A 26744-nucleotide genomic window follows, 5' to 3' on the forward strand; every position below is an offset into this window, starting at 1 on the left:
ATCTGGAAAATGAAACCCTTTCCTGATATAGCAATGGTAAGGAAAGGTTCTCTTAAATACCTGAATCTGGCAATGAGTTAAGATCCGCACATAGCACCAGCGGGATAGAGTTAGGATCTGCAGATGGGCTACCAGGCCTGCTAGAGGCTTTCTCCAGGATATTTTTAACTTCTGAGACAAACATCATAGTCTGGATGAGTTTCACATCAGAATATTCTGGATCCCAATGCATATGAGCATTTGCCACAATAAGAAGCTGTTTGTCGACAGCGTGAATAGGCTTCATACCTAAATCCAATAGTTAAAAAAAATGAAAACAAATGTGAAAATCCCCATGGACATTTAATCAATATCTAATCAGCCCTATTAAAGCTTGTCTCTCCAAAACCATCTGATAAAATCTTTTCGACCTCTTCCCTTCAATTTATTCGCCCCCTCCCCCCCTCCAGTTTGAAAACACATTTTTTAGAAGTCAAAAACTGTTGGGTGTGCCTTGGAATTTTCCCTTGGGAAATACTGCTCTGGATATAACAGGTAAATTGTGTTATCTAATTATTTGACATCTTAGGACTCAGAAGTTAATGTTGTGAAGTAACATAATCCACATCCCCACAAACATTCAAACCACAGTCCAGACTGTGAGGATGAATTTAGAATAAAGGTTTTACATGGAAGCTTATTATTCTATTTGGCTTGAAATGCCAAGGTGTGAATAGTGAATGCAGATCAAAGCATACAATTTTTTACTTTATATTATTTATATGCATTTTCAGTTTTGGATTTCATGAGGTATTAAGACCAACATAGAATGATCATTTGTACAAATCAGATCAAATTGCTTGTCTTATTGGGGAATGAAGACTAAATAGATCGAGGTTGAAAATTAGGATCTTGCAATTTCAGAAAAGGAGTTAAAAAAATGTTATTGCATGTAATTTGGGGAAATAAATTATTAGCTTTTTTTTTTAAAAGAAATGATGTTACGACATGAATAAAGGAGTAAACACTCAATAACAAAAGATCCCATATATCCCACTATACAACATATGGAGGGATAAAATATCCAGCGTGAATTACAAAACTCCACTGACGTTTATATCATTTTACTGGCTTATATCTATAACTATATACACATATATGTAAGAATTTGGGTTAAAGAAAACATAAAATATATATATATATATAAATTGCCTAGATTAACAGCAGAATTGAATACTTAAATATAATCCCATATCAGAAAAAGAAATTGTACAAACCATCAAAGAATTCCCTAAGAAAAAATCCCCAGGACTAGATGGATTCACAAATGAATTCTATCAAACATTCAAAGAACAACAAATCCCAATACTAATATAGATTGTGACAAATCAAAAGATCTCCATCCAGTTATACAATGACAGTTAATCTGCAGTTTTCAACATCACCATGCAACATATCTGTATACTCTAAACTAAAAGAAAATGAGGGAATTGAGTGAATATGAGGTTGATGCAAGAAAAAAAGGTGTCATAAAACAAGTATTCACAGGGGTCGACAGGTTTTAGCATGTAGAAAATGTCAAGTCATTACTCTAAAGGATAAATTCATTATGTATTTTGACCTCTCTGGACCTCAGTTTCCTCATCTATATAAAAGGAGGGAAATTAATAAGATCAACTTTATAATCCATCCCAGCTCTAAATCCACAGCCTATAGGGAACAACCTTACCAAGTAATTACAGAATGCCTGAACAATGGATATATGGAATCAACTGTCTATCACTGTGCTGGGGGAAAAAAAATCAACAAATATGAAGAATGATTAATTTGAACTGGTCTAGAGTAAAGAAAGCAAAAGTAAAAGGATTTAAGTAATGGAAATGAATTAAATTAAATGTAGTAATAAATAGTACTTCATACTCTTACTAAAAATGTGGAAGATTGATCAGTATGGAATTTTGCATAAAGAATAAGTATAATAAAAAAGATTCAAAATCAGTTAAGATAAGGAACAGGCCAAATTCAAACAGAGTTAAGAAATGTTTCAACATGCTACTTAGAAGCAGCAAAAATTAATTGATAGGGGGGCAGGTGGGTAGCTCAGTGGATTGAGAGCCAGGCCCAGAGACGGGATGTCCTAGGTTCAAATCTGGCCTCAGACACTTCCCAGCTGTGTGACCCTGGGCAAGTCACTTGACCCCTATTGCCTAACCTTACCACTCTTCCACCTATAAGTCAATACACAGAAGTTAAGGGTTTAAAATTTTAAAAAAATTGATGAACGCATTCTTTTCTCTGCTGTTTCCCAACTTTTCTTGGTGATCTTTAAATGAAAGTGCTCCAAGGTAGGTAGCAGTAAGAATAAAGCCACTAGTTCTGGACTATTGATGACAGTATTATGGTTTAGAAGCACAGCAAGTAAAAGAGCTAAGCACTGACTCACCAAAAAAAGGTATAAGAGGTTAAACTTGAAAAAACATTTAATCTATACTTCCCATTTTAAAGACTCTTTTGGAATAACCTATTTAAGGACCTCGGCATCACAACTATTAGTCTTCCCTTTCTTCATAAAATGCTACATTTTAGTATTCAAATGGAACTTTAACTTATAGAACAGATGAGCTATGAAGCTCCCTGAAGTAAAGTGAGGTTAGGTACTTACCTGCGCCAAACAATTCTTTGTGGACCTCTAAAACCACAGCCACACCAATGTTATCCTTTGTCATGACTCTGTTCAGCATGGCTTCAGATCCATCAGAATTTGCCATGGCCACTTGGTTAAACTCTACTGTGTGCTTCTGCACCAGTGTGAATCTGAAAGGCACAATCAAATTTGAAAGGCATGGAGCTCATCTGCTTACATGGGGTAGGAACTGTCAAGCTTCATAACCACTCCAGAGAAATTGCTCTAGGGACAGAACAGAGAATCTCAATCACAAGTCCACTGGGAAAACAAAAATTCAGTATAGCCGATTTCGACTGCAACTCTACATATCTTCTTGTATATATTTAAAACTATTAAGATGAGTTCCACAGGTTTCAAAAGACTGCCAGGAAGGTCCATGACCATGTGGGAAAGAGTTACGTCCTCGAAGAGAGCTATGGGGAAGGAAAGCTGGGGTTGACAGGTCTAAGGGGATGCACTGGCTTTTGAGACACAGGATCTTGGATAGAAATCTGGGCTAATATACATTTATTTTGTATGCTGCAACTTTGCTAAAATTGATTATTTTTTTAGTTGATGCTTTTATATATATAAATTTTATATGTTTTATATATATTTTTATATATAGCTTTTTAGTTGATGCTCTAGGATTTTTTAAGTACACCATTTGCAGAGTGATAGCTTGGTCTCTTCATTGCAATCTGTTGGGGGTAGGCTCATAAACACCACGCTAAACCATCTGTATCACAAATCCTCTACTCAACAATATAATTTGACTTCTTGAGATTGCATAATTATAGTATTCACTTTTAGGGAAGACACACAAGAAAGAAAGAAGCAGAGTGCTAGGTAGTCAAAGCAAATCTCCTAGGCACTTGAGGCAGGTTGGTGGCCAAACAGCTCCTAAAATAGGAATATGATGTGCCAGGTAGATATTGTGTCCTACAACAAAATAGGGGTGTTCTTTTACATTTTAAGTTTATAGTATGCTTCATGACGTTACAAATGAAATTTCTTACTTTATAAACCTTTATCAAAATGTCTCGAGCATTTTATGGGAACCAAGTACACAAATGAATCTGGAGTTTTACTGCAAGAATTTCTTACACAGACTACAAGTTTCACCTCCTCCAGGAGTCCATTGGTTTTTCTCTTGTTTGGATTCTGTTTTGGGAGTTTTATCCTTCACCTAAAATGCAAGTGTTTTATGCTCTGGATCTCCCACTTCTTTTTGTTTTCCACCACACTTACTGTAGAATGGTATTTCAACATAAAATCTCCCCTCTTAAAAGCAAGTCCCTAGGAATATTGAATGGAGAAAACACAAGGGAAAGCAAATACACAAAAATGGGGAATTTTTGTCAAAAATTTTGCATTCCCTTGACGTATGTTGTTTTGGAAAAGAGAAAACTAAAAATCAATTCCTACTGCTGCCAAAATAATCCAGGTCTCATCAGGATGGACTTTATATGCTTTAACATAGGATAGATTTAGAGATGTTGGTTTAGTCTACATTGGAAAATTTTTCCTTTTCTGTTTACAAACTAGTCTTGTTTTACTTCAAAGGCTTTTTTAAAAATAGTATTTCTTAAACTTTTTAAAGAGGTAAACTATAGGAAAAATGGAGACTAGAGAGAGAGAGAGAGAGAGAGAGAGAGAGAGACAACATTTTTCAAAACCCTAGGACACTTCCTAACTATTTCTACTACTATCCTCATGTAGTTATGTTAAAGGAATGTAAAGACATGGTCCTTACCTGTGATATATCAATTTTCATATATTATCAGATATTAGCAAGAATCACACTTTTATTCTACCCAAATTAATTTACCTATTTAGTGCCATACCTATCAAGCTACCCAAAAACTTCTTTACTGAATTAGAAAAAACTATAACAAATTTCATTTGGAATAACAAAAGATCAAGAATATCAAGGGAAATAATGGAAAAAAATGTGAAGGAAGGAGGCCTAGCAGTACCAGATATTAAACTATACTATAAAGCAGCTGTCATCAAAACAATATGGTACTGGCTAAGAGATAGAGAGGAGGATCAATGGAATACACTGGGGATAAATGACATCAGCAAGACAGTGTATGATAAACCCAAAGAGCCCAACTTTTGGGACATGAATCCACTATTTGACAAAAACGGCTGGGAAATTTGGAAAATATGGGAGAGATTAGGTCTAGATCAACATCTCACACCCTACACCAAGATAAATTCAGAATGGGTGAACGACTTGAATATAAAGAGGGAAACTATAAACATGTTAAGTGAACACAGAATAGTATACTTGTCAGATCTCTGGGAAAGGAAAACTTTAAAACCAAGCAAGAGTTAGAGAAAATTACAAAATGTAAATTTAATGGTTTTGATTATATTAAACTAAAAAAGCTTTTGTACAAACAAAAACAATGTAGTCAAAATCCGGAGGGAAACAACTATTTGAGCCTCTTCCTGTATCTATAAATCTAAAATCGCCTTATGATCTCTACCCAAAGGTTTACTACAGATAGATCATTCAAACATTGGTTGGAACCCATAAGAATACAGAATATGAAGGGAAAAAAATAATCACTGTACATGTATAGGCCGACTATCCAAACAAAAACTTTTGCAAACTGACAGTCTCTTGGGCCTCTCTCTTTTACCGTGAAAGAAGATTAGTCCTATAAGTTACTTAACCTCAGAGCATTTTATTAGATAAGGTAGATAAAAATATCCATTTAAAAGTCCCCTAGTAAACCTGTCTTTCAAAAGGGTCAAGTGGCAAATTAGATTCAGCTACTTTCCTCCTCTAAAGTCTCTTTGAAGTTACTGAAAAATTCAGGTGGTAGCTGGAAGATACGAAAGGCAAAGAAATTGTTTATGCAGTTCCTAGAGAGCTACAGAAAAAATGAGAATCCTTGAAGTTGTCAAATCAAATAATCTATTATCATGCTCCAAGTTGTGTTGGAGCTGTATTTTTCTTAGCATAAGTGGAGAAATCCAGAAAACCTTCCAAATATATGGGCATTCCTTAAAACTCCAGCCACATCTCATAAGTACCAAATTCCATGAGTCACTAGAATGAAAAATGGCCAGGGATGAATGTAATCTTGGGCTGCATGAGAAGTAGAGAGCACCAAGGAGGCAGGAGATGTGGGAGAAGACAAGAGGATTATTTGTTGTCAAAATGGAGGTGTTTGCTTTACAAAATGAATAAAAATTTAAAAAATAGGTATGAGTTCCAAAGAGACATTTTAGATTTGGTTTAAGGACAACAAACAGAACTACAAGACAAATGGGAGCTTTTCCCTGTCTGAGGGGATTCTTCTGCTCAAGTATGGGTGTCAGATGTGCTCTTATTTCAGGTTTGAGTTGGAATAGTCCCATACAATTCTGATACTCTTTAAACATATCCAAAGTACTGTGGGCTTTGTAAGTATGAACCAACATTTTTCTACTCAAAAAAAAAGGAATGGGAGAAAAATCACAGGTGCTAGGTACTTCATTGAAAATGACAGCATAATTTCCACAATTAAGCTCCAAAGCCAAATACATTTAAAAATTCCAAAAACAATCAGAAAATTAGAGCCAATGAAGCAAGAGGCTCCAGATATTCATCATACATGACATCCTTTAGCAATGAATGTGACAAATATAATATTATTAAAATCTTAAGTGACCTTTCACGGTCAAACAGGGTTTTCCTGTTATTAATGAGGACATTAATTAGGAAACCTTTATATTTCATCCCTGATGATCAATTACCCTACCTGAATATTTGCAATGATTAGATGTTCATTACCTCAATACAATAAGTTAACAATTGATTCCTCATTTACCCTTCAAACATTTCTAATATTGGTGCCATGTCCCATTGCACCCTCTTCATCAGGGACATTAACCTTTCATTCCTTCTAATTGTTTCCCCAAAAGAGATCTAAACCATCCTAGCCAACTAAACTTCTCTGGACACACTTGTCTGTCAATATACCTCCAAGTATGCACCCCCATATCTGTCTTTTAAACCATCTAGAGCATAAGCACCAAAAAATGAGTATTTCTTTAAAAACTGAAAGACCATCTGAGACCATTCCTGAATTATTTCATTTTATGAAATGTTTAATTCACATTACTTCCAAACTGTTCTTGCTTGCCTGTGCTTGCTTTTCTTCTGACCTCTTTATTTTGTTTAGTCACAAGTATAATATTTTTGTCAACACAACTGCCAATACACTATTAGGGACTATTCACCTGAATTAATGAAGAAAAAGGGAGAGAAGTACCATTAAAACAAATAGGCCTGGGCAAACAAAACAGAGGACATAATTTGACATTGTATGCCACCTTCTGTACCTTGGTTTCTCTCACCTGCCAGAAGACAGAAAACATTCCAGTTCACTGGACTAGCCCGAGTTATTAAATTCATCTTGAGGTTCTATTTAGTTCATATTATGGAAGATTTCCAAAATGATCATTTCTTATGAGGCAATATTTTTTTCTTTTTCTCTTACTACCCTCATCCCAGTCATTTACCTCTCTCTCTAGTTCATTAAAAATTTCATCTGTGACCATCCATTCCCTTACCAACATCATCCTCCCTCTTAACATTCTCCAATTCCTATTTCCTTAACTGTAAAGCATGACATAAACAAAAAATTATGGGCACATGTGTATTTGTAAAAATTCCTTTTATCCATTTCTAATAAAAATGAAATGAAACCCACTCCCCTGCCTCCTTCCCTCTGAATTATGAAACAGTCTACACTATTGTATTACTTCTACTCTCCCTTTTAGTTTTCCTTAAAAGCCCTTAACTTCCACCTTATTGATACCGTGGCAATAGAGGTTAAGTGACTTACCCAAGGTCACACAGCTAGGAAGTGACAGAGGCCACATTTGAACCTACGACCTTCCATCTCCAGACCTTGCTCTGAGCCATCCTTTGTTCTCCATCTCACCCATAGAACCCCTGTGACTGTGTGGGTGAGTGTGTGTTCCACTTATTTAATTCTCTTAATATGCTTTATGAAGTTCTGAAGAGACACTTATTTCTGCTTCTTCAACTGGAGGCTATATCCTCAGCTAGGTGCAGCAGTCAGGAAAACTCATCTTCATTAGTTCAAACCCAACCTCAGACACTGACTCGTTGTGTGACCATTGGCTAGTTACTTTCCCCCGTTGTTACTCATCTGTAAAATGAGTTGAAGAAAATGGAAAACTCCAAAATCCAAAAAGGTGTCTCAAGAGTCAGACATGACAGATTAATCAATTTTAACAACTGTATCATCATATAAATCTTTTTAATTCCAAGACAAATTTTTCTTTCCGTGATTTTTTTTATCTTTCATGCTCATATTTGTTTGGAAGTCTACTAATCCATTTCCCCACCACAGTCATTGTAAGGCTTTGTAATAGTTTATTCTAAGATTGCCATTGATTTCTAATACAAGGTGCCAGGATTTCTATAATTCTGGATACAATTCCAGTTTTCTTTTGGGTGAATAAGAGATCTTGATAGCAGTAGCTTTCTTGTTGGGGTTCAGTTTTATCAGTAGATTCTACCTTTGCCTCAGGTTCTACAAGATCATGAGATTTTATTTGTGAAATGTACCATTTTTTCGCAACATGGTTTTCAGGGAATCCAAAAATGCTTCCTCCTTGACTTCTCTTTGTGCTCAGGCTTCAAAAAATATTAGATGTTATGTTTTTTTTATATTTTCAATATTTTTATATATACTTCTTGCTGACTTTATGAATTGCTAATATTTTGCTTAGGCTAGATAGATTTCAAGGAATGTGATACTTTTTCTTCTAAGCTATTTATTCTCTAACTCTGTCATTTATCTTCACTGAAGATGAATTCACTTGGATCCTGTCCTGATCTCCTATCTCTCTCTCTCTTTTTTTTAAACCCTTACTCTTCTTCTTGGAGTCAAATACTATGTATTGGCTCCAAGGCAGAAAATAATGGGGGTTAAGTGACTTGCCCAGAGTCACACAGCTGTTATGTGTCCGAGACCAGATTTGAACCTAGGACCTCCCCCTCTCTGGGCCTGGCTCTCAATCACCTAGCTGCCCCCTCCTATCTCTCTTAATGGGAGAAGTAGGAAGGAAAGAGTCCTCCTTTGGTATCTCAGTACACAAGTCTCAGAGCACCTGGTCCTAAGAAGTCCAGGTCTGAATACTGAGTCACACTAGTCATACCGTTTGCAAGGTTTCTACTCTTAAGACTTACACACAGGTTTACAGCATTTAGACAAAAATCCTAACAGGGCTGAAGGGCATATGCTCTGTTTTTGTTTTTTAACCTTTTGATTTAACTGTCCTCTCAAATGAATCTGATTTTAAAAAGAAAAAGGAGAGGGGAAGGGGGCTCTCACATGGCAGGGGGTTCTTACTCATACAACATACATACAGAACACACATACATTATTTCCTAAATACAATATAAAGGAATGCTTGAGACAACTAATTTTCCAATTAACAGAAATAAAACCTGCATGAGTGAACTCACTACAAACACTGCTGGGAGTACTTTTCCTCTATGAATCTGCAAAAAATATCAAGTGAGGATCTCAAAAGCTCTGATGAATTATAACTCTGAAGTTCTATAGTCTAATGACTATGATAGGTAAAGAATAAGGTTAGCATGACATAACGTTTCTAATGGCGACGTCCTACCTCCAGGCTCACAAATATTGATTGGATAACTGATAGTGGATAGATTCAACTTGCTCTTTTGTACATCCTGACTTCTCAAAGCTCATCTGGAAGTGGCTCTCAAGGGATCACTACTTTTAAGTGATTACTCATAATTATAGATAGATCTACTTGTTCTTCCCAACTCCATTCTCCCCTCCCATGCCATTGTGTATGTGCATATAGTAGGCATTAGTAACTGCAGTATACAGAATTGGGGGTTATAGTTTTTTATAGCTTTGGCTGAGTTCCAAAAAGCTGTTAGAGGTTTTAGAATCTTGAGGAGAGGCAGTTGACTGGATCTTCCGTGAAGGGAGGAAGTCAATGAGCGAGCTCTTAGATTATCTAGCTTCAATATTGAAATTTAGCCTAGCATTAATATATTTACTTGAGAAATTATTATTTTAGATAGATCCTTTATATCTTCCTTTCCCAATACCATCCTGCCTTCCCTCCCTTACCTTAGTGGCTGTGGAGTTTATAAGGAGAGAAATTAGAGAGGAGTTAAATCTGAAGAGTTATCTAACTGGCAGCATTATTTATAATTTAATCAAATCATCATTTATTCCCTTTAGATAGATTTTGTAAAACTGAGTAAGGCAGGTCCTTACTCAGATTCCATCTTTACTTCCCTTCTCCCACCGGAGGTTCCTGAGATAACTGATAGGGCTTTCCTTTAATCCACCTTCCTAACAAACATTCTTCAAACAATTAAACCCATTGTGTTTCGATAGTTCTATTTAGTGTAATTTGTCTGTTAGTTATCAAGAGGGGAGAAGAGGGAAAGAGACAACATACTCTGGGCTCAGAGTGTAGCTGGGCATCCATCTTGAAGGAAGGTGTTACTTCAAAATAGGTCCCTTCCTGTGAAATTAACTAAAGCCTTTTTGTTAATTTCAGTCTAGTCTATTACCCTCAGCTTGTGTTTGAGTCTAAGTCCCAGTCTGTAAGCCTGCTGTGTTAGCCTGTTTAGTTTAACTTCTTTCTCCCAAGAAGATCTCTGTTTCCCTTCTGTGTTACACTCCTGACTTCAGTCCTATTATACCCTGAATCTCCTTTAATCCCAGCCTACCTGTAGTCTAGTTTATCCATTTACCAAGTCTCCAACATCCTCCTTTCAATTCCCTTATCCCAAACACCTTTCCTCAAATTACCCCCATAACATTCCTCTTTACCCCTCCAAAAATTTTAACTTTAATCATTTGAGCCGTCAACAATATGACCCAAATTATTCTCTTTGCAGCTTTACTTCAATTATAGCTTCTCAGCAAGTAGTCTCCCAATCCCCATTTCTCCAATGGTCTCCACCATTCCTCTTACCTGGAATGGCATTTTTACCCTTTCTTCAAAGGTAATATTTTAGTTTCAATAAACACCCCCTGATCTCCACCCTGCAAGTGATCTTTTCCTCTTTAAATGTGTGTGACACTAGTCATATGCCCCTCTCATTCTCATTTCTGCCTAATTCATGTTTTCGTGGTTCTATGGCTTTTCCTATATTAAAGGATCGTAAAGCTCAAGAAACAGACAATGACCCACTTCCTAATTGTATTCCCACAAGCTTCTCCCTATATCATGCATGTGTGAGGGTCTTACTATTTCAGTGGGAGAAAATTCCTTCAGGCCTGGAGACCTGAGTGGCCACCTCCCTCACTTCTGCAGGCTTTCCCTCCTCTTCATAGTTGCCTTTTCATGTTTCAGCACCATTCCCTTTCATACAAGTCAGAAGCAAACTAAGAACTGGATATGTCTCCTTTCTACCTTTGTCTATTGATATTAAACTAGCTGTCTTAACAGTTTATTTCAACAAACATCTTATGTGTTCTAGGCATGATGCTAGACACGGAGGATAAAAGGGCCAAATTGCAGAAAGGAGCTCTATTCTCTAGCTATTGCCCCCTAAATGTAGCTTTTTTGTTTTTTGTTTTTTCTTTTTTAGAAGACTCAAACCATTCTGAGCATTCTTTGGCTTTATTGATCTCCTCAGGGGGTTCTTATAACTGATTTTTACTACTAGTTATGTTTCTTCTGGAGCCAGATATGTTTCCCAGTGGACAGAATGCTAGGCCTGGACTCAGTAAGATTTATCTGCATAAGTTCAAATCTAACCTCAGACATTTACTAGCAATCATGGGCAAGCCTTTGTCTTGGATTCCTCATCTATAACAAACCGCTCCCAAATCTATTTCAAGAAAATTCCCAATGGGGGTCACAGAGAGTCTTTCACAAATGAAACAAATTAGTCTCAAAAAAATATTATCCTTTAATTTTCTGTTAAAAGTCCCTTTTAAAAGTTGAGGTAAAGATATTCCTGAGGTAGGAATATTTTTATCTTTCTTAAATATTCATTGTCTTCCATTATGAGCCCCAAAACCTTGTACCGAAGAATATGATCATAGAGAGGCAGCTTTCATAGAGTATGAAACCAAAGAGGTGGTCTTCATTAGTCCCAAAAATGCATTCTCCTTACCTAAACAAGGTTCATTAACACTATGGTTTCATTATCCTTGGTGTGAAGGAAGAAGAATTTTTTCTTATAAGCCTCTTGGAAGAGGAGATAATTTTTCGTTCTGTTTTAATCCCCAACAAATAAAATTAAGGACATAATAGGTGCTTAATGCCTGCTAAATGATTATTTCATACTATATATTCAAAATGGTAGTTCCTATTCCTCTTGAAGCTTATGCCTTTCAGTCTTTAACAATGGAACCCTCATGGTCTGAATTTAGAGAAATCTCCTTCAAAGCAGAAGACAGATTATCTGCATGTATATTCTCTTCCTTCACAATGCATAATCCAAAACAGCATAATCATTATCTAATCAAAGCTCCTTTAATTTACTGACTAGTTCTAACTCATTGGTCATAATATAATGGCAATTTGCTTTAATTTCTGAAATCAGAATATCAAAGAGACTCCTCTTAGCAAAACAAAATTCACTAAATGTCAGGACAGCAAAAAGACCATATCATCTAATTAAAAAATATTGTTGTTTTAATTAACAACATCCTCATCTTTAATGCTGGCTTCTATTATACCTAAACAGCTGAGATCTCAAACTTAATGTATCTGAATCAGAATTGCTGAGTCTTTCTTTTGAAACTCCCCACTTTTTTCAATATTCCCATTGTCTGGAAAGGGCAATCTATCCTCCCAGTAATACCACCACTTCACCATCTCAGTATGATTCTTGAGTCTTCACTTCTCCTTACTCCACATATAACATTATTTGCAAAGTATTGCCAATTCTACAAAGGTGACTGTTCAAATAGATTCTGGTTAGGGCCGTGCTCTGGTTAAGCAAGCTCAGCTAAATGATGAAATAAAAGTTTATTAGAACATATAAAAAGTACACAACATAGTATGGGCAAAAGCCCCAATGGCTGGGGCTGATTTATAAACGACAAATTTTCCTTTTGAGAGAAGACAAATCTTGAGTTCATATTTCTAAACGGGGATGGGAAATCATTGCATCAGAGCCATGTGTAGGATGTTTATTTCTAAAGGCAATCAAAGCTCAGCCTGACTCATATTCTGCAATCCAGAAAGACAGCATGGATATTTAGACAGTCCCCTTCTCTTTATGAGGATAGGATATCAGAAGTACACTCAAATTTACTTAGCTCAGTGGATAGAAACAAGGAGTCTGGAATCAGGAAAACTTCAATTATTCATTAGCTGTTTGACCCTAGCCAAGTCATTTAACCTCTGCTTCAGTTTCCTGAACTGTAAAATAGGGATAATAGCCTACCTCCCAGGGTTGTTGTTGTAAAGTACAGGACCTGGCACATAGTAGGCAATATCCTCTTCAATGTTCATAAAGGAAAGAACAGAAGTAAGAGTCAAGGTTACAAATAAAAAAAATTTTTACTTCACTAGATTAGTAGACTGGTCTTGGTTTGTTTGTTTTGGGGGAAGGGGACAGGGTAAGAGATTATAGGATAAAATTTAAAGTTATTGGTACCTTACAGACAGACCATTCAGTACAACCCTTTTATTTAACAGATTAGGAAACTGGGGCCAGAGGCTAAGTGATTTGACCAAATGAATAAAAAGCTTAAAATTTAGGGCTTATTTTCTATTATCTCACACTTATAAATGTATGACAACTATACCTGAGAATAAAGTAAAGATAAAAGTGGCATTGTCCCCATACCCCCTACATTTTTTCCGGGTGGACCACTTAGCTCATTTAATACCAATATTCTAACCATGAGCTTCAGGGACTTTTATATCTTCTCTCTTCAAGTTCTGACAATGGCTATTTTATTCGGGGGTGGCTTTCAATGAAGCTCCATTTAAATGTCCTTTGTGTGTAGAGTACTATTCAAGAGAACAAAAGAATTCCTCAAAGAGAGGAAATTTAAAGCAGAAGAGAGGTCAAAGAATACACACAAAAATAATTCAACTAACAAGGGTATATAGAAATATGAAATATTAGTAAAGAAGAAGAGAGATCAGGAGAGTACTAATCTCTAAAGGAAAAAGTGTTAGAGGAGCCAGGTGGATAGAGCCAGATGGAGAAGGTCCAGGGTTCAAATATGACCTTAGACACTGTGTGACCCTGAACAAGTCACTTAACATCAATTGCCTAGCCCTTACCACCACCACATTCCAAGAGAGAAGGTATGGATTATTTTAAAAGAAGGGATTGTTAATCTTTTTTTGGGCCAAGTACTCTTGTAACATGGAACCCAACTATACGGGTTTTTTTTTTTAATACTTAACATCACAGATACCAAAAATTAAAGACCCCTGCTTTTAGGCTTTGAAAATTAAGGTGTATTTTAAAGAGGAAAATGGATTTTTTATAAAAAGGCAGCATGACAGAAAAAGAAAACATGTAAAATCAATCCAGTTGGTCAGCGCAAAGCAGCTACCATTTGTTCCAAAAAAAAGTGTTTTGGATATTTAAATCAGTTTAAGTCTTAAAAGGCCCATTCTTCTGCTTTCCTCTCCTTCAACCTACATAGTGTACCCCAAGCCTTTCCTTATTATGTAGAAGGCACAGAATAAATCTCAGTTTTGCCATAAAAGACAAAAATACTTAAGTGAAGGTGACTATATTGAGAGATTGGGGTCTATTGGGAAGAGTGCTAAACTGAGATCACAATACTCTTGGGGGCTCTTATTTTCTGCTTGCAGGACTGACGACAGGTTATTGCAAGAGCTTGAGTTTCTTCATCTACGAAATGGGGCAATAATATTGTCAATAACATAAAATTATTGTTACCTTAATTCACACAAATATAATGTATTGTTTTTAATGAATACCCTTGCTACATATCTCACTAGGTTCACAAGATCATTAACACCAAAAATACCAAGCTCCCATTCTCTGTATGCTGGGTTCTATTACATCCACTGCCACAAGCTAAATTAGGACTTCTTAAACAGCCAACACCAGTAAATTCAGGAGCACAGCATCCTCCCCAGAAGTCCAGCCATTCCTTCAAGGCAGCAAATACTATGAAGATATAGAAACCTTCAAGATCACGGGGGTAAGGGCAGGGAAGCCCACCAAGCAGTAGCAGTAAAGAGCTTTAGCAGACAGAGGGAACAGGATGTGGCAGGCTAGTTTATTTGGATACCATCACAGGCCAACTCAAATTGAGAGGCCCAACATGTTATCGACATCAAGAAAAGCTCAGAATAGATATACTCCAGAGCCTCCCCATCTTTGGCACAGTCAAAAAAGTTCAACTTCAGGCATAGGAATGTTTCTGAAAATGACAGGAAAGAAGCTGCCTTCACATCTGCCCATCCACACTGTATCTATTACTAAGAGGCCTTCCCACAGAATCTGTAACTGAAAAATTTGTCTGAGGGCAGGGACTGTCCAACTTTTCTGTTGCTATTTCCTTAGAACATCACTTTGTTTTCAATGTATTATATATCATTCATTTGTTTATTTATTCATGCGCTTAACCCATTAAAACCTTAAAGTAAACCATTAAATCCTTACTCCTATATATTCTTGGCACAGTACCGTGAACTCAGGGAGAACTCAAAAAAAACATCCACGAAGGAGTAAAATTAAAGACTTTTTAGCCAAGTACCCCAAAAGAATGCCAGATTTAATACTGAGGCTTAACTGACTTGTCAGCCATCTCTATATGTGGAATTTCAAGTATATGACAACTAAGAAACTACAACTATGCCACTAGTTTATGCCCTTTACTCACTTTTCTGTTTTGAAGAATATTGCACAACCATCCACATGTTTTCTCTCCTGCTCAGACATGATTTTGGCACGTGACTTTGGAGAAAAAAATCCATCATATGCACGCTCCTTTAATGCTGGCAGAAAGAGGGTGAAGTATTGCTCTGTTTCCACTTCCTGAGAAGAGAAGAGACATCATCTACAAGACACTGAGGAAAATATATCAAGAGAGCTCAAGATAAGGAAAGATTAACTTTAAACCATAAAGAGGCTAAATAAGTTTCCCAGCACCCCAGTTACTTTTGTTTTTGTCGTGAAGATATACTACAAATTTGGCCAATAAAAAATAAAAACAATCACATTAGAGTTAATGACAAAAGCTTACAACTTAGGAGGATTTTAAAAAAATGAGTACCTGTCTCATTTCCCAGTCTCACCTACTGAACCAAGAAACAGGGAGATTAAAGTCACACTGTCCAGGGTCATATGGCAAGCAATTATGATGTGATTTCGATTTAGGTTTTATTGTGTGATATACTGCCTTATCCTGACTTCGGTTTATCCCTAGCTTCATTTCTCATTAAAATTAAAATATAATTCTTAAAAAATATCCTAGATAGGTACATGACAGGTGTTTTCTCCAAGAAATTAAAATGGTTAGAAAAGAATAAAGGATTTTATTAAGTTAGGTAACTAATACAAATCAGATCACTGCTAATTACAAGACTGATTCTTTTATTGTTGAAAATACATCTAAAGAATTTACATCATCATTGAACTATGGGTGATTTTGCCTTAGTTCTTTTCAGAATGTTTGACTTTCAAAAGCTGCATTTCATCTGATGGCCCTTGTTGTATCCCAGAGGTTAAGAAGTAGAATGACAACTGTACATTGCCTTTTACTCCTCAGACTTTATCTATATATAGAATTGCTGGCATAGAATTTACAGCTGCAGGTAGATTCCTTTTAAAATATCTTGATCCCCTGAAATGCTTTCCTAAATTGGTGAAAGCTGACCAAATTGCCTAAAAATACTACATACATTTCCATAAAATGTTGAGAAACTAGGAGGTGATATAACTTTATTTTAATCAAATTAGTTTTAGCGGAATATGACAAAAAGAAAATAAAGTACAGCTTATTAATTTTTATTGGTGCACATGATTATATTATATAGTTACTTTCAAAGTTCTACTTCATGACAGGAACTTGCTTGTACATCTTCCCTGAAAGTTAGGCATTATTTCATAATTTTTTATCTTAATTCCTCTTCTGATCAATGATTGTTTCTAAACTTTACTGCATCACTGAGAGTGAAATACAATAAAAGTAGAAGTAACCATTACAGCTTTATACCTGTCAGTTTTTATATTACATGAAAATGTTTCCTTATCAAATTTTCCCCTTTTAAAAGTGAAAAAAAGGAAAGGGGGGGGAGAGAAATGGGTTCGTTTTTAGCATAAAATGCTTTTTTCTGAAGTATTGCTTTTTTTTTACCAGTCTGTCTTGAAGGGAAAGACAAGTGTTTTCTAGTGTTACCTGAAGACTAATGATATCTGCATCACAGTTAACAATTTCTTCCATAATTCCCTTTTTCCTGTACTCCCAGTTTAATGCCCAGGATGGGCAGTAGCCATATAGCTGCCGGGTGGCGTATTTATCACATAACACATTATAACACATAACCGTGAATGATGCTAGGAAGAAAGAGGAGAAAAAAACAAGGGACAAAAAGGAGAAAATTAGGCAGCTTGCTTTTGAAGAAATATAATGCATATATGCACATGTGCATACATACACCAAGAAAAGACAAAGAATTTCAGTGCAGAGAAATACCCAGATCTGTTTTCTGTTAGCTCAAATAAACTAAAAACTTAATGGGAACAAATGGAACACTCCAACTTTGTCAAAAGTAAAATCTTGTCAAATAAATTTCTTACTTTTCACTCCTAGTCCAGAAGTCTCTTGATTAAAACAAATATATTATTTCTGGGAGAATATCAAATGTCTGCAAACAAGGCTAATCTGCTAGGTAGTGCTTTCAAAGATGATTTTCTTTAAGTGGATAAAGTATTTGCCCTAAAATTTTCTTTCTATATTAATTTGTTGAGCAAAATTTCCTCACATAAATGCTGCAAAATTAAACTAAGTTTTGCCCAAATTAGCAAATTTTTTACCCAAGGCACTTATCCTTCCTCCCTCCCTTCAGCAAAAGCATGTCAATAAATCTTAATTTTAGAGGTCTGAAATCAGGATATTTATACTGTGTTTGACACACAAAATCTAAACAAGACCAATTTCTTGAAAATAGTTTCCATGAAAAGTAAAAGCTCTAAAACCAAAACAATTGAGCTGAAAAGCAACATTCATCTTACATTCATAGGAAAACAAAAAGAACTGGATCAGCCAATAGTTTCTCTCTACCTTCCCTAGAGGTTGTGGGCTCAGATCCCTGAGGACAACCTACACCTTTCCCAAGAACAGCATGTTTCTAAACTCCAAATCATTGGTATATCTCAAAACCAATTCAATGAAACACTTCATTGCTCAAGTTTAAATCTTATAAGTATGCAAACTAGCTAGATTACTCCACATCTCTGTATGTATCTCTTAATGGAGAACTCGCTGTGTCTTACTATGATGGATTTTATCTGGGTGAAGTTGGCTTTCAGCTTCATTCCAATTCTAGCTACCATTGTATGTCTTTTTTTAGATCACAACAGGAACTGGGAAAAAGAAATCTCTACCTATGCCGCAAATGTCAATAAATTTATTTATATTCGGAGAAAAGGGCTTCATCAAAAATTTCCATGACTAAAGATTAGAAAGCAAATAAAATATTCCTTCCAATGATTTGTTTAAAAATGGAGGAAAATGGTTCCCCTTTTTTTACTTTTTGTTATTCAGTCATTTTTCAGCCTTCTGAATTTTTGCCATTTCCTTCTCCAGCTCATTTCATATGAGAAAACTGGGGCAGTGTTAATTGTCTTGCCCACAGTGACAAAAATAACCTGTGGCTGGATTTGAACTCAGGCCTTTCTAAGCTCAGGGCTGGTGCTCTATCCAGCATATCACCTAACTCCCCAAAGAAATAGTTAGATTCTATAAAACGTTAACTACATTGAGTTCAGAATATACAAGTGCTTTTAAATAAACTTTAATGAAAACACTAATACAATTCCACTAAAATAAAATATTAGAATACCATGTGACATAATAAATGAATTATTACCCTGTGTTTTATAAAAGCAAACATTTCTGACACTAGCAAAAAATTAAATGGATGACTGAATTTCTACCCTCAGAAGACCTATGACCTCCAACTAACAAGACAATTCTCTCTTAACAAAGCCAACTTTCATAACAAAAGGTTTCATAATAAATACACATAAAATTAATACTTCCTAATAGTTATATACAGATAGATATAGGCAATTCCTTATTCATTTATCTTCCAAAAAAGCTCTATGAAATGTGTTGATATTAATATCCCAATTTTAAAGATAGGGAAACTAGGAATAAGTGTCTTGACACAGAGAACAAGAATTCGAATTCCACTCTTCTGTATACCAAATTTCCATCTCTATCCTTCTGTACCACACAGATTATATAACTTACTGCCTTACTGGAAAAGCAGCATTAGAAATTTAATAAGAACTTATCAAGCCCAAAAAAATCATGCCACCTGAAACATATATAATAGAAATCACGCATAACATATGCAATTATAATAATATGCATATATTATATTAAACCACTTCTTTAAAAAGTAATTTATCAGTCAGCCTCCAAATAAATAATCCCCAGAAACATTACAGAAACAAAACAGTCAAGGTATAGAGAAATTAAAACATAACTTCAGGGTCCTTAGCGAGCTCCATATGATTTTTGTCAAAGCATGTTATTGAGTCATTATTATAGTAACAGTTCATGCTTTGAGGATAATATTACCTAGAAGTTGTTGTTCGGTCTTTTTTTCAGTTTTGTCCAACTCTCAATGACCCCAAATGGGGTTCTTTGGGGCAAATATACTGGAGTAGTTTGCCATGTCCTTCTCCAAGTCATTTTATAGATGAAGAAAGTGAGGCAGAGTAAGTTGCCCAGAGTCATACAGCTATTTTGAATTAAAGATGATACCTAAAAATTCTACATCTAAGTTATATGGTTGAACTCCCTGTCATCCCTTCCGCCTCCCAGCGTTGGCAGTCAGTTCCACATTAAACTTTTTTTAAAAATCAGTGCAATTTATATTATTTGTCTGTCATTATTCCTCTGCTTATTATCTAATGCAGGTATTCATTATAAATGCAGCATGTACAGAATAAGTCATATTATTCTCTTGAGAAACCATTAAGTATTAATTATGAGACTCATAACCCCCATTAGTGAAGTCATGAGATGAGGGGCCCAGAGAAAAAGAAACGGCATATTAATTACACATTACAAAGACCAAATGGAATTTCCTGTTATTTCTAGAAAAGTCTAGAGAGAGAATAAATTCTTACCTGAGGGCAGAATTTGGTCTCGTTCTTTTAGCGTAATCCATGGCCTCGGAGGAAGCTGCTCTGGATGAACTGAAAGATATGTTTGTTTTAATATCATATACTTTCATAAATTACAGATGTAAGCATGAATCATGTAACCATGTTAAAAATGAATATTAATAAATGCTTAAAAAAAATAAATTACAGATGTAGGGTCAACATGGAAGGCCAATTGGAGAAATAGGGTCTGGATAGGGCCTGTTATCTGGATTCCCTACATGACCAATCCAGGTTGAGGCAGTCTTTGTGTTTGGTCCTGGTCACCTGAGCCCTGAAAAGCTCTGGTACCAGGTAGGTTAATCCAAAAACAACTTGACCCCTCCAGGAGGCTATTGGAAGTCATTTAGAGAAATAGAGTCTGTAATCGATATTTTATCTGGATCCCATTACAAAATCACCAGCAAGTAAAATTGAGTGTATGATTTTTTTCTGCACTGCCTGTCAGGACACAGACAGAATGGGCCATTAAAGTTGTAAAAATCTGAGGCTCCTCTTTTGACTCCTTTTCAGATCCCCACCTTTTCTTAATATTCTTATTGGAAAGCTTTGAGTCCTTAGCAGACCAGCAGCTACTGAGTTAACAGTTGCTCTCCTTGATAATTAAGAAGCCTGAACTCCAAAAAATATATTACTTAGATAATCAAGGCCAGAGACAGACAAAGCTAGACAAGACTTTATCTGAACAGGTGCAATCCTGTAAATCTAGAGTACAGGACTCAATTAGGAAGAATCTCTATGAAATGTATTTCTGCTCCCAGAATTAACCCCCTATTAATTGGTGGTTGAAATTCGGCCTTGGTTTCTGTTCTATCTTTACTCTGAAGCCTCCAAGGATTTTCTTTTATGTGATTTGTAACCCTTTCACAGATGTGATTCTTTGTGTTCTTTGTGTGAAAACAGTATATAATAAACTCTGACTTTATAGCATTTAGGCTGTTCTCAGTTTTCTGTTTCCGGTCTTTTCAATCCAATGCCACTAAATGCCACTCAGGACCCCCAAAAATATAGAGCTGGCTTAAATACAATGTCACACAAGTATAAAAGGTATAAAATTTAATTGTCAAAATCTAATAATAAAAACAGGCAAATTGAAGCAAGGGCAATTAATAATCTTAAAATTCCTCCATTGAATTGAATGATTTAAGTTATGATTTGTATATACTTTAAAAATATGAATCTTTTTTTATACAGGGACTGAACTGGATTGCAAATAAACACTTAAAAGATTCAAAGCATCCTCGTTTTGTTCCCATTTGAACTTGAGGCATAGGTGAAGAGTGATAATTTGATAACAAAAAGGACATATTGACCCTATACCAGCATATTTGTCTTTACTCGTAAAACATCTTTTAAAAAAATTTTAAAGTAGCAATTGCAACATTGGCACTCCATAGAGCAAACACTAAATGAAATATAATGTGTAACTACAGAAACTCATGAAATTATTTAAATTTGGAATAAATTAGTTTTGGAGTTAATAATAAAACTAGCCTAACTTTCTCAATATCTACAACAATGCTCTGAATAGAATGAGTGCCTATTTGTTCAATTAACTAAAGAAAAGATTTTGGGGGGAAAAGGAGGATAAAGTCCTGGCCCTTTGCTAATGAAGTTAGGGCTAAATAATTTATTATCTTCTGCCCTTGGTTGCTCGTGGTTGTCTAGGGCAAAAATCAAACACTACTGAATAAACTGACTTCAAACTGCTCCCCCCAAAGGCACCAAATCATAAGAAAAGACGACAAATGGCTCCATGCAACTGTGAAAAGAGAGGCATCTCACTAACTATAGTGTTTTAAAGTTATATTCAGAATATATAATTATATTATATTTCAAGGGACTCCCACCCACACCTTAACAAGAATCTGAACTACGATATACCAGATATATGATTATCCAAACTGTGCTTAATGACTTCCATTGACAGTCAAATAACTTTTTCTTTGAGCGCTGTACTCACAAGTCAGTTTTTCTTGTAGGTTATTGATTTTACTTACTTCAAACAGTGCTATGATAAAATTTTAGAAACACATATCATGTTATAGGAGAACTGACTATTGTGAACAATTCAAACAGAGAAAGTATAAAGGCAGAAGACTAGTCAGAAGTTAATGCAAAAACTGCAAAAACTAAGGAGAGGGGGCAGCTGGGTAGCGCTGTGGATTAAGAGTCAGGCCTGGAGATGCAAGGTCCTGGGTTCAAATCCGGTTTCATACACTTCCCAGCTGTGTAACCCTGGGCAAGTCACTTGAACCCCCCCCCCCCATTGCCCACCCTTACCACTCTTCCACCAAGGAGCCAATACACAGAAGTTTTTAAAAAAAAAAACTAAGGAGAGTAGTGGTGTAAAAATGAAGGGTTTGGATTCCCCATTAGAACATAAGCTTTCTTTGGGAGGTAGGAATTATATTAACATACTCAATGCTCACCACTATGTCTGGCATACACATTAAATGCTTTTAAATAGTGATCAGGTTTTTTGTGCATATATGAATACAAGAATAATGGAGTCGCATTAAAATGTCAGAAAAATAGCATGAAAAGATCAAGATGTCACAGTTTCACAGATTGAAAGCACATATGAATGAAAAATGGAGGCCAGGACAAGTTAAGTGACTTGGCAAGAAGTTTCTATTAAGGAGACTGAAGCCATTTGATATTACCATAGAAACTGAAATAAGTGAAATGAACTGAAGAATCTTAAAGAATAGTTTAAAGGCTACAAGAACACTCAGCAGAAGACATTGTCATAAAACTGAAGAATAAAAAAAAAAATCAGGATTAAGTCACCTGCTAGATTGTCAAGCATGTAGTTCAGTAGCTTTCGGGTTCCATCTGGGTCCTGGTATAAGCTGAGAATATCCTGTGATAAAGGATTGCCTGAAACAGAGTGAAAACAGAATGCTTGGAATACTCAAGAGAAATTCACTTGCACCCCCATTATAATCATTAAGAACAGAAGGGGGAAATTCATTCATTAAACTGGTCACAAATAAAAACTTAAAATTGTTCTTTTCTATTTTTTGCTGTTGTGTATAAAAAGAATAAAAGATTGAAATAATAAGTATAAGATTCCCGTTATGGTTTGGGATGGGGAAAATGTCAAGAAAAGCTGATAGCATGAATTTAAAGGAAAAGAAATCTTGCCTTTGCTTACTTCATTTTGTCTCAATTCATAGACCTCTTTCCCATGCTTCTCATTAATCTTATACAATATAAACAAGAAATAAACACCAAGTTAAAAAAAAAAAAGGTAAATCCTACAAAATAAAAGATCTAACGGGGTGTTAAAGAAGAGATGAGAGGATACTGCCTGCCCCAAAACCTCTCCCAAGTTGGTGGAGCTAAGAGGCCCATATCCTGGCACATAAGTTGCACATTTTTTTCAGGCTTTTCAAATATATTGATCAATTGAGCTGACGTTTTTTCCTCTCTAAAAAATATTTGTAATATAAGATAGCTCTCAGGAAGAGTACTGATACAACTTCAGAAGGAGAGAGAAGGGGGCTGGTAAGGAGCTACTTAGAACTCAATACTGCAAAATAAGTAAATAAATAAAGAGTTGGAAATGTGTACACTTAAGGAACTTAACATGCTATGTTGTCCTGATCTCAGCACTCCAGCATTTTGCTGAGTTAGAGAACAGACAACTGGTTATCTATCATAATGCACTGCAGTGATGCAAAGGCAATTTGTCAACTACCTTGGCTGAACCTCAAAAAGAAATGACTTGGGGATCTAAGCAAGTTAGGTTTAAAAGGGGGTGGGGTGAAAAAGTTGTAAATTAAGAATAAAATGTAATCAACTGTTTTAATATGGATTTTAAGAATCATTTAAGAACCATTAAACCTTGGATGTGTCTTGTTTTGATTCCATATAAAATCTAATGAGGTACACATCACTAAGATGAGCTGTATTTTTATTAAATGTTAATACATGTAATGATACAAGGACTACATTTCAAATGCTACAGTTCAGATCTGAAACTTCAATTTCAACAAAGTTTTTTGCCATACAACGTGTTTCTTTTTTTGAAACATAATTAGTTATTAATAAAGTGCTTTAATGTTACTGGAAAATTGAGCCACCACACACTTGTACATGATACATAGAACATCTAATTTGCACAAATTTTTCCTATTTTACCTCCTTTTCAGGGCTAATTTGATGTTCATAAATGTGCTATTTTGAACTAAGTGGTTTTCCTTCTTGTTCACACCTTCATTTAACAAGTCCAATAACAGTCTTGGAAACAATATGAAATAAAGACAGATCAAGTCATACCTCAGAGGCACTGAATTTTATTTGTCCAAAATGAACTTAGAATATTTAGCTCCAGGGAAAGATAAGGGAAAAGAGTCATTTTTAACATAGTTGATTATATTTATTTAACTTACATAGAGATTTCAGGATTCATACAAAAAACTAATAATACACTTTATAGTGACCATGATAAATTGTCATTTTAGTTTAGTGTTTGGAGCTTAATTAAATATTTATTCAGGGGTATTGCCTAAAACTAATAATGCTTGCCCCTTGTAACAACACAATTATTACAATGCCTATTTTGTCAATTTTTGATAGTTTTATATGTTAATGATTTTACTTTTAAACAACAACATTTTTCAATCACATAGCGACACTGAATTTTTACAATCCTATTAGGAAATAAGAAAACTATTAAAATTTTCTAAAATGATACCAGACTTATCAGATGGTCCCATGATAAAACTATCTGACTTGAGCAACTTGTACAAGAGTAACGAAACAAATCCTCAAATTCATAACCAAGTTTCCACTAGCCCTGACTGCATCTAAAATAAGAAATGCTCACCTTTTAAACCCAGGGTTTGTAGCTGAAAGAGCCGACCAAGTTCATAAGGCAAAACCCGTAACAGATTGTTATTTAAAAGCAATTCCCTATTAAAACAAAGAAACAAACTGTATTTATGTGATCTTTAAGAAAACAACAAAATAAACACAACAATTCTATATTACAAGCAATAAAATAAAATCTTGGAGAAGAGATAACAATTTGGGTACAGATGTGGCCATGAAAATCAAAATTTTAAAATCTCATTAGGAAAATGGTAGTGTTTTCAATAATGAGTTACTGTTAAGTTTTAAACATAATTTAAACTCAGTTCTCCAGCACGACAGAAAAGGTTAAGTTAGATTTCCAATTCATGTTTTCAGTTGGCTTAGATGGTGAGACAGAATCAAAATTACTTACAAAAATTTCCTTAGAGTTTTGTTATTTAGAAATTTTCTTATTTAAAAGTAAAGTAAGCCCAATCCCACCTATCCCCCATCTATCAGTTGTCCTACTTTTTCACTTTTTGGGTGTGTGGGAGTAAACCGGAGTGCCTGGGTGAGGGGGCAGGAAAGGCACATATACATGGGGTCAGCAGGTAGGTATTCAATTATATCCACAGTACATGTTCTTCAAAGATACAGAGACCCTATTGCATATAAGCTACATATATATACATATATACTCTCAATATGTATGTGTATGCACATGTGCATATATACATATATACACACAGTTACTTAAACAAGCAGCAAGAGAATTAAATTTTGATTTGAATATTGGGAAAAGGTCCAATAAAGCAATCTGTTCATGTAAAGTATATACAATCTTTTCCCCTTGGGTTGAACATTAAACTTCCTCCATACTTGAGAATTTTCTTGTGAGTAATGCCCTTTTTGTGAATTCCAATTTTTCAGCTATCAAAACATCCATGTTTACTCACCTGAGAGACACCATGTTTCCTAGTTCTGCTGGTAAACTTCTGAGTTTATTGGATGATAAATCCAAGTAAACCAAATTATGAAGCTTGGCAATATCAGGTGGAATGCGAGTAAGATAATTGTCATTTAGGTGCAGAGCTGTCAAGTGTGTCAATGACCAAAGTGATGTACTTAAGCTCCGCACTCTACCTAAAAAGCAAAATGTTACAAGATAAATCTTCAGGCGCACTATCCAAACAGTTGTAGAGACACACAGACTTAAAAACACTATCTCTGAACTAATTAAGCATTTTAAGTATACTATTTATGCATGCAATAAAACAAAAGAATCCAGAATTGAACTGAATTGACTTCAGCAAATAAATTGTCTTATTTTGACCATGCCTGCCTCAGAGATATGTTTTTGAAATGTAACTTCATTTCCAGGGCAAAAGAGGAGCTTTTTCTGGTCAAAGATCTTCTGATGCAAGTTTCCTGGTAAACTTTTAGGGAAACTTAAGAAGCTTTTATGTCTGGTTAAAATGAAAATAAATGAAGGTGAAGGTAGGGAATTGGTAGGAATTGGTCCTAGTCCCCTTTTGAGAATGGGTTTTAATGGGGGGGGGGGGGGGTTGTGAAGGAAAGCTGGGAATGGAACATGGGACAGACATATAAAAGGAGAGTAGTAAAGATATGCTTGGAAGGGGAAAGAAGAATGCAGAGAACAAAGCTGATCGCCCTACAGTACCAAAACATGGCACTAAGTAAAATATGGTACACTAAACTATATACTTCTCAAAACACTTAAAACTCAAATTAATGGAGGAGTAAATCACATAATTACTTTTCAAAGAGAAGTAAACAGTTAATTTGAGAATTCCAAGTAATGTTTTTAATAAAAAATATTTTAAAAATATTTTTACAAGTTCTATGAAAATACAACACTTGGCTCTTCTAGAATTAGATAGC

General features: G+C 35.3%; 1 protein-coding gene across 1 annotated transcript in view; it reads right to left on the reverse strand.

Annotated features, from left to right (window-relative positions):
* CNOT6L (CCR4-NOT transcription complex subunit 6 like) overlaps window positions 1-26744 on the reverse strand; it is a 76316-nt gene that overhangs the window by 11481 nt on the left and 38091 nt on the right. Inside the window, 8 exon segments of the mRNA XM_044682169.1 lie at window positions 61-288; window positions 2642-2793; window positions 15520-15674; window positions 17038-17195; window positions 20004-20072; window positions 22833-22922; window positions 24877-24962; window positions 25799-25985. Coding sequence (XP_044538104.1) covers window positions 61-288; window positions 2642-2793; window positions 15520-15674; window positions 17038-17195; window positions 20004-20072; window positions 22833-22922; window positions 24877-24962; window positions 25799-25985 — 1125 coding nt within the window.

Source organism: Gracilinanus agilis, chromosome 6 (genome assembly GCF_016433145.1).
Source record: "Gracilinanus agilis isolate LMUSP501 chromosome 6, AgileGrace, whole genome shotgun sequence".
Lineage (NCBI taxonomy): Eukaryota > Metazoa > Chordata > Mammalia > Didelphimorphia > Didelphidae > Gracilinanus > Gracilinanus agilis.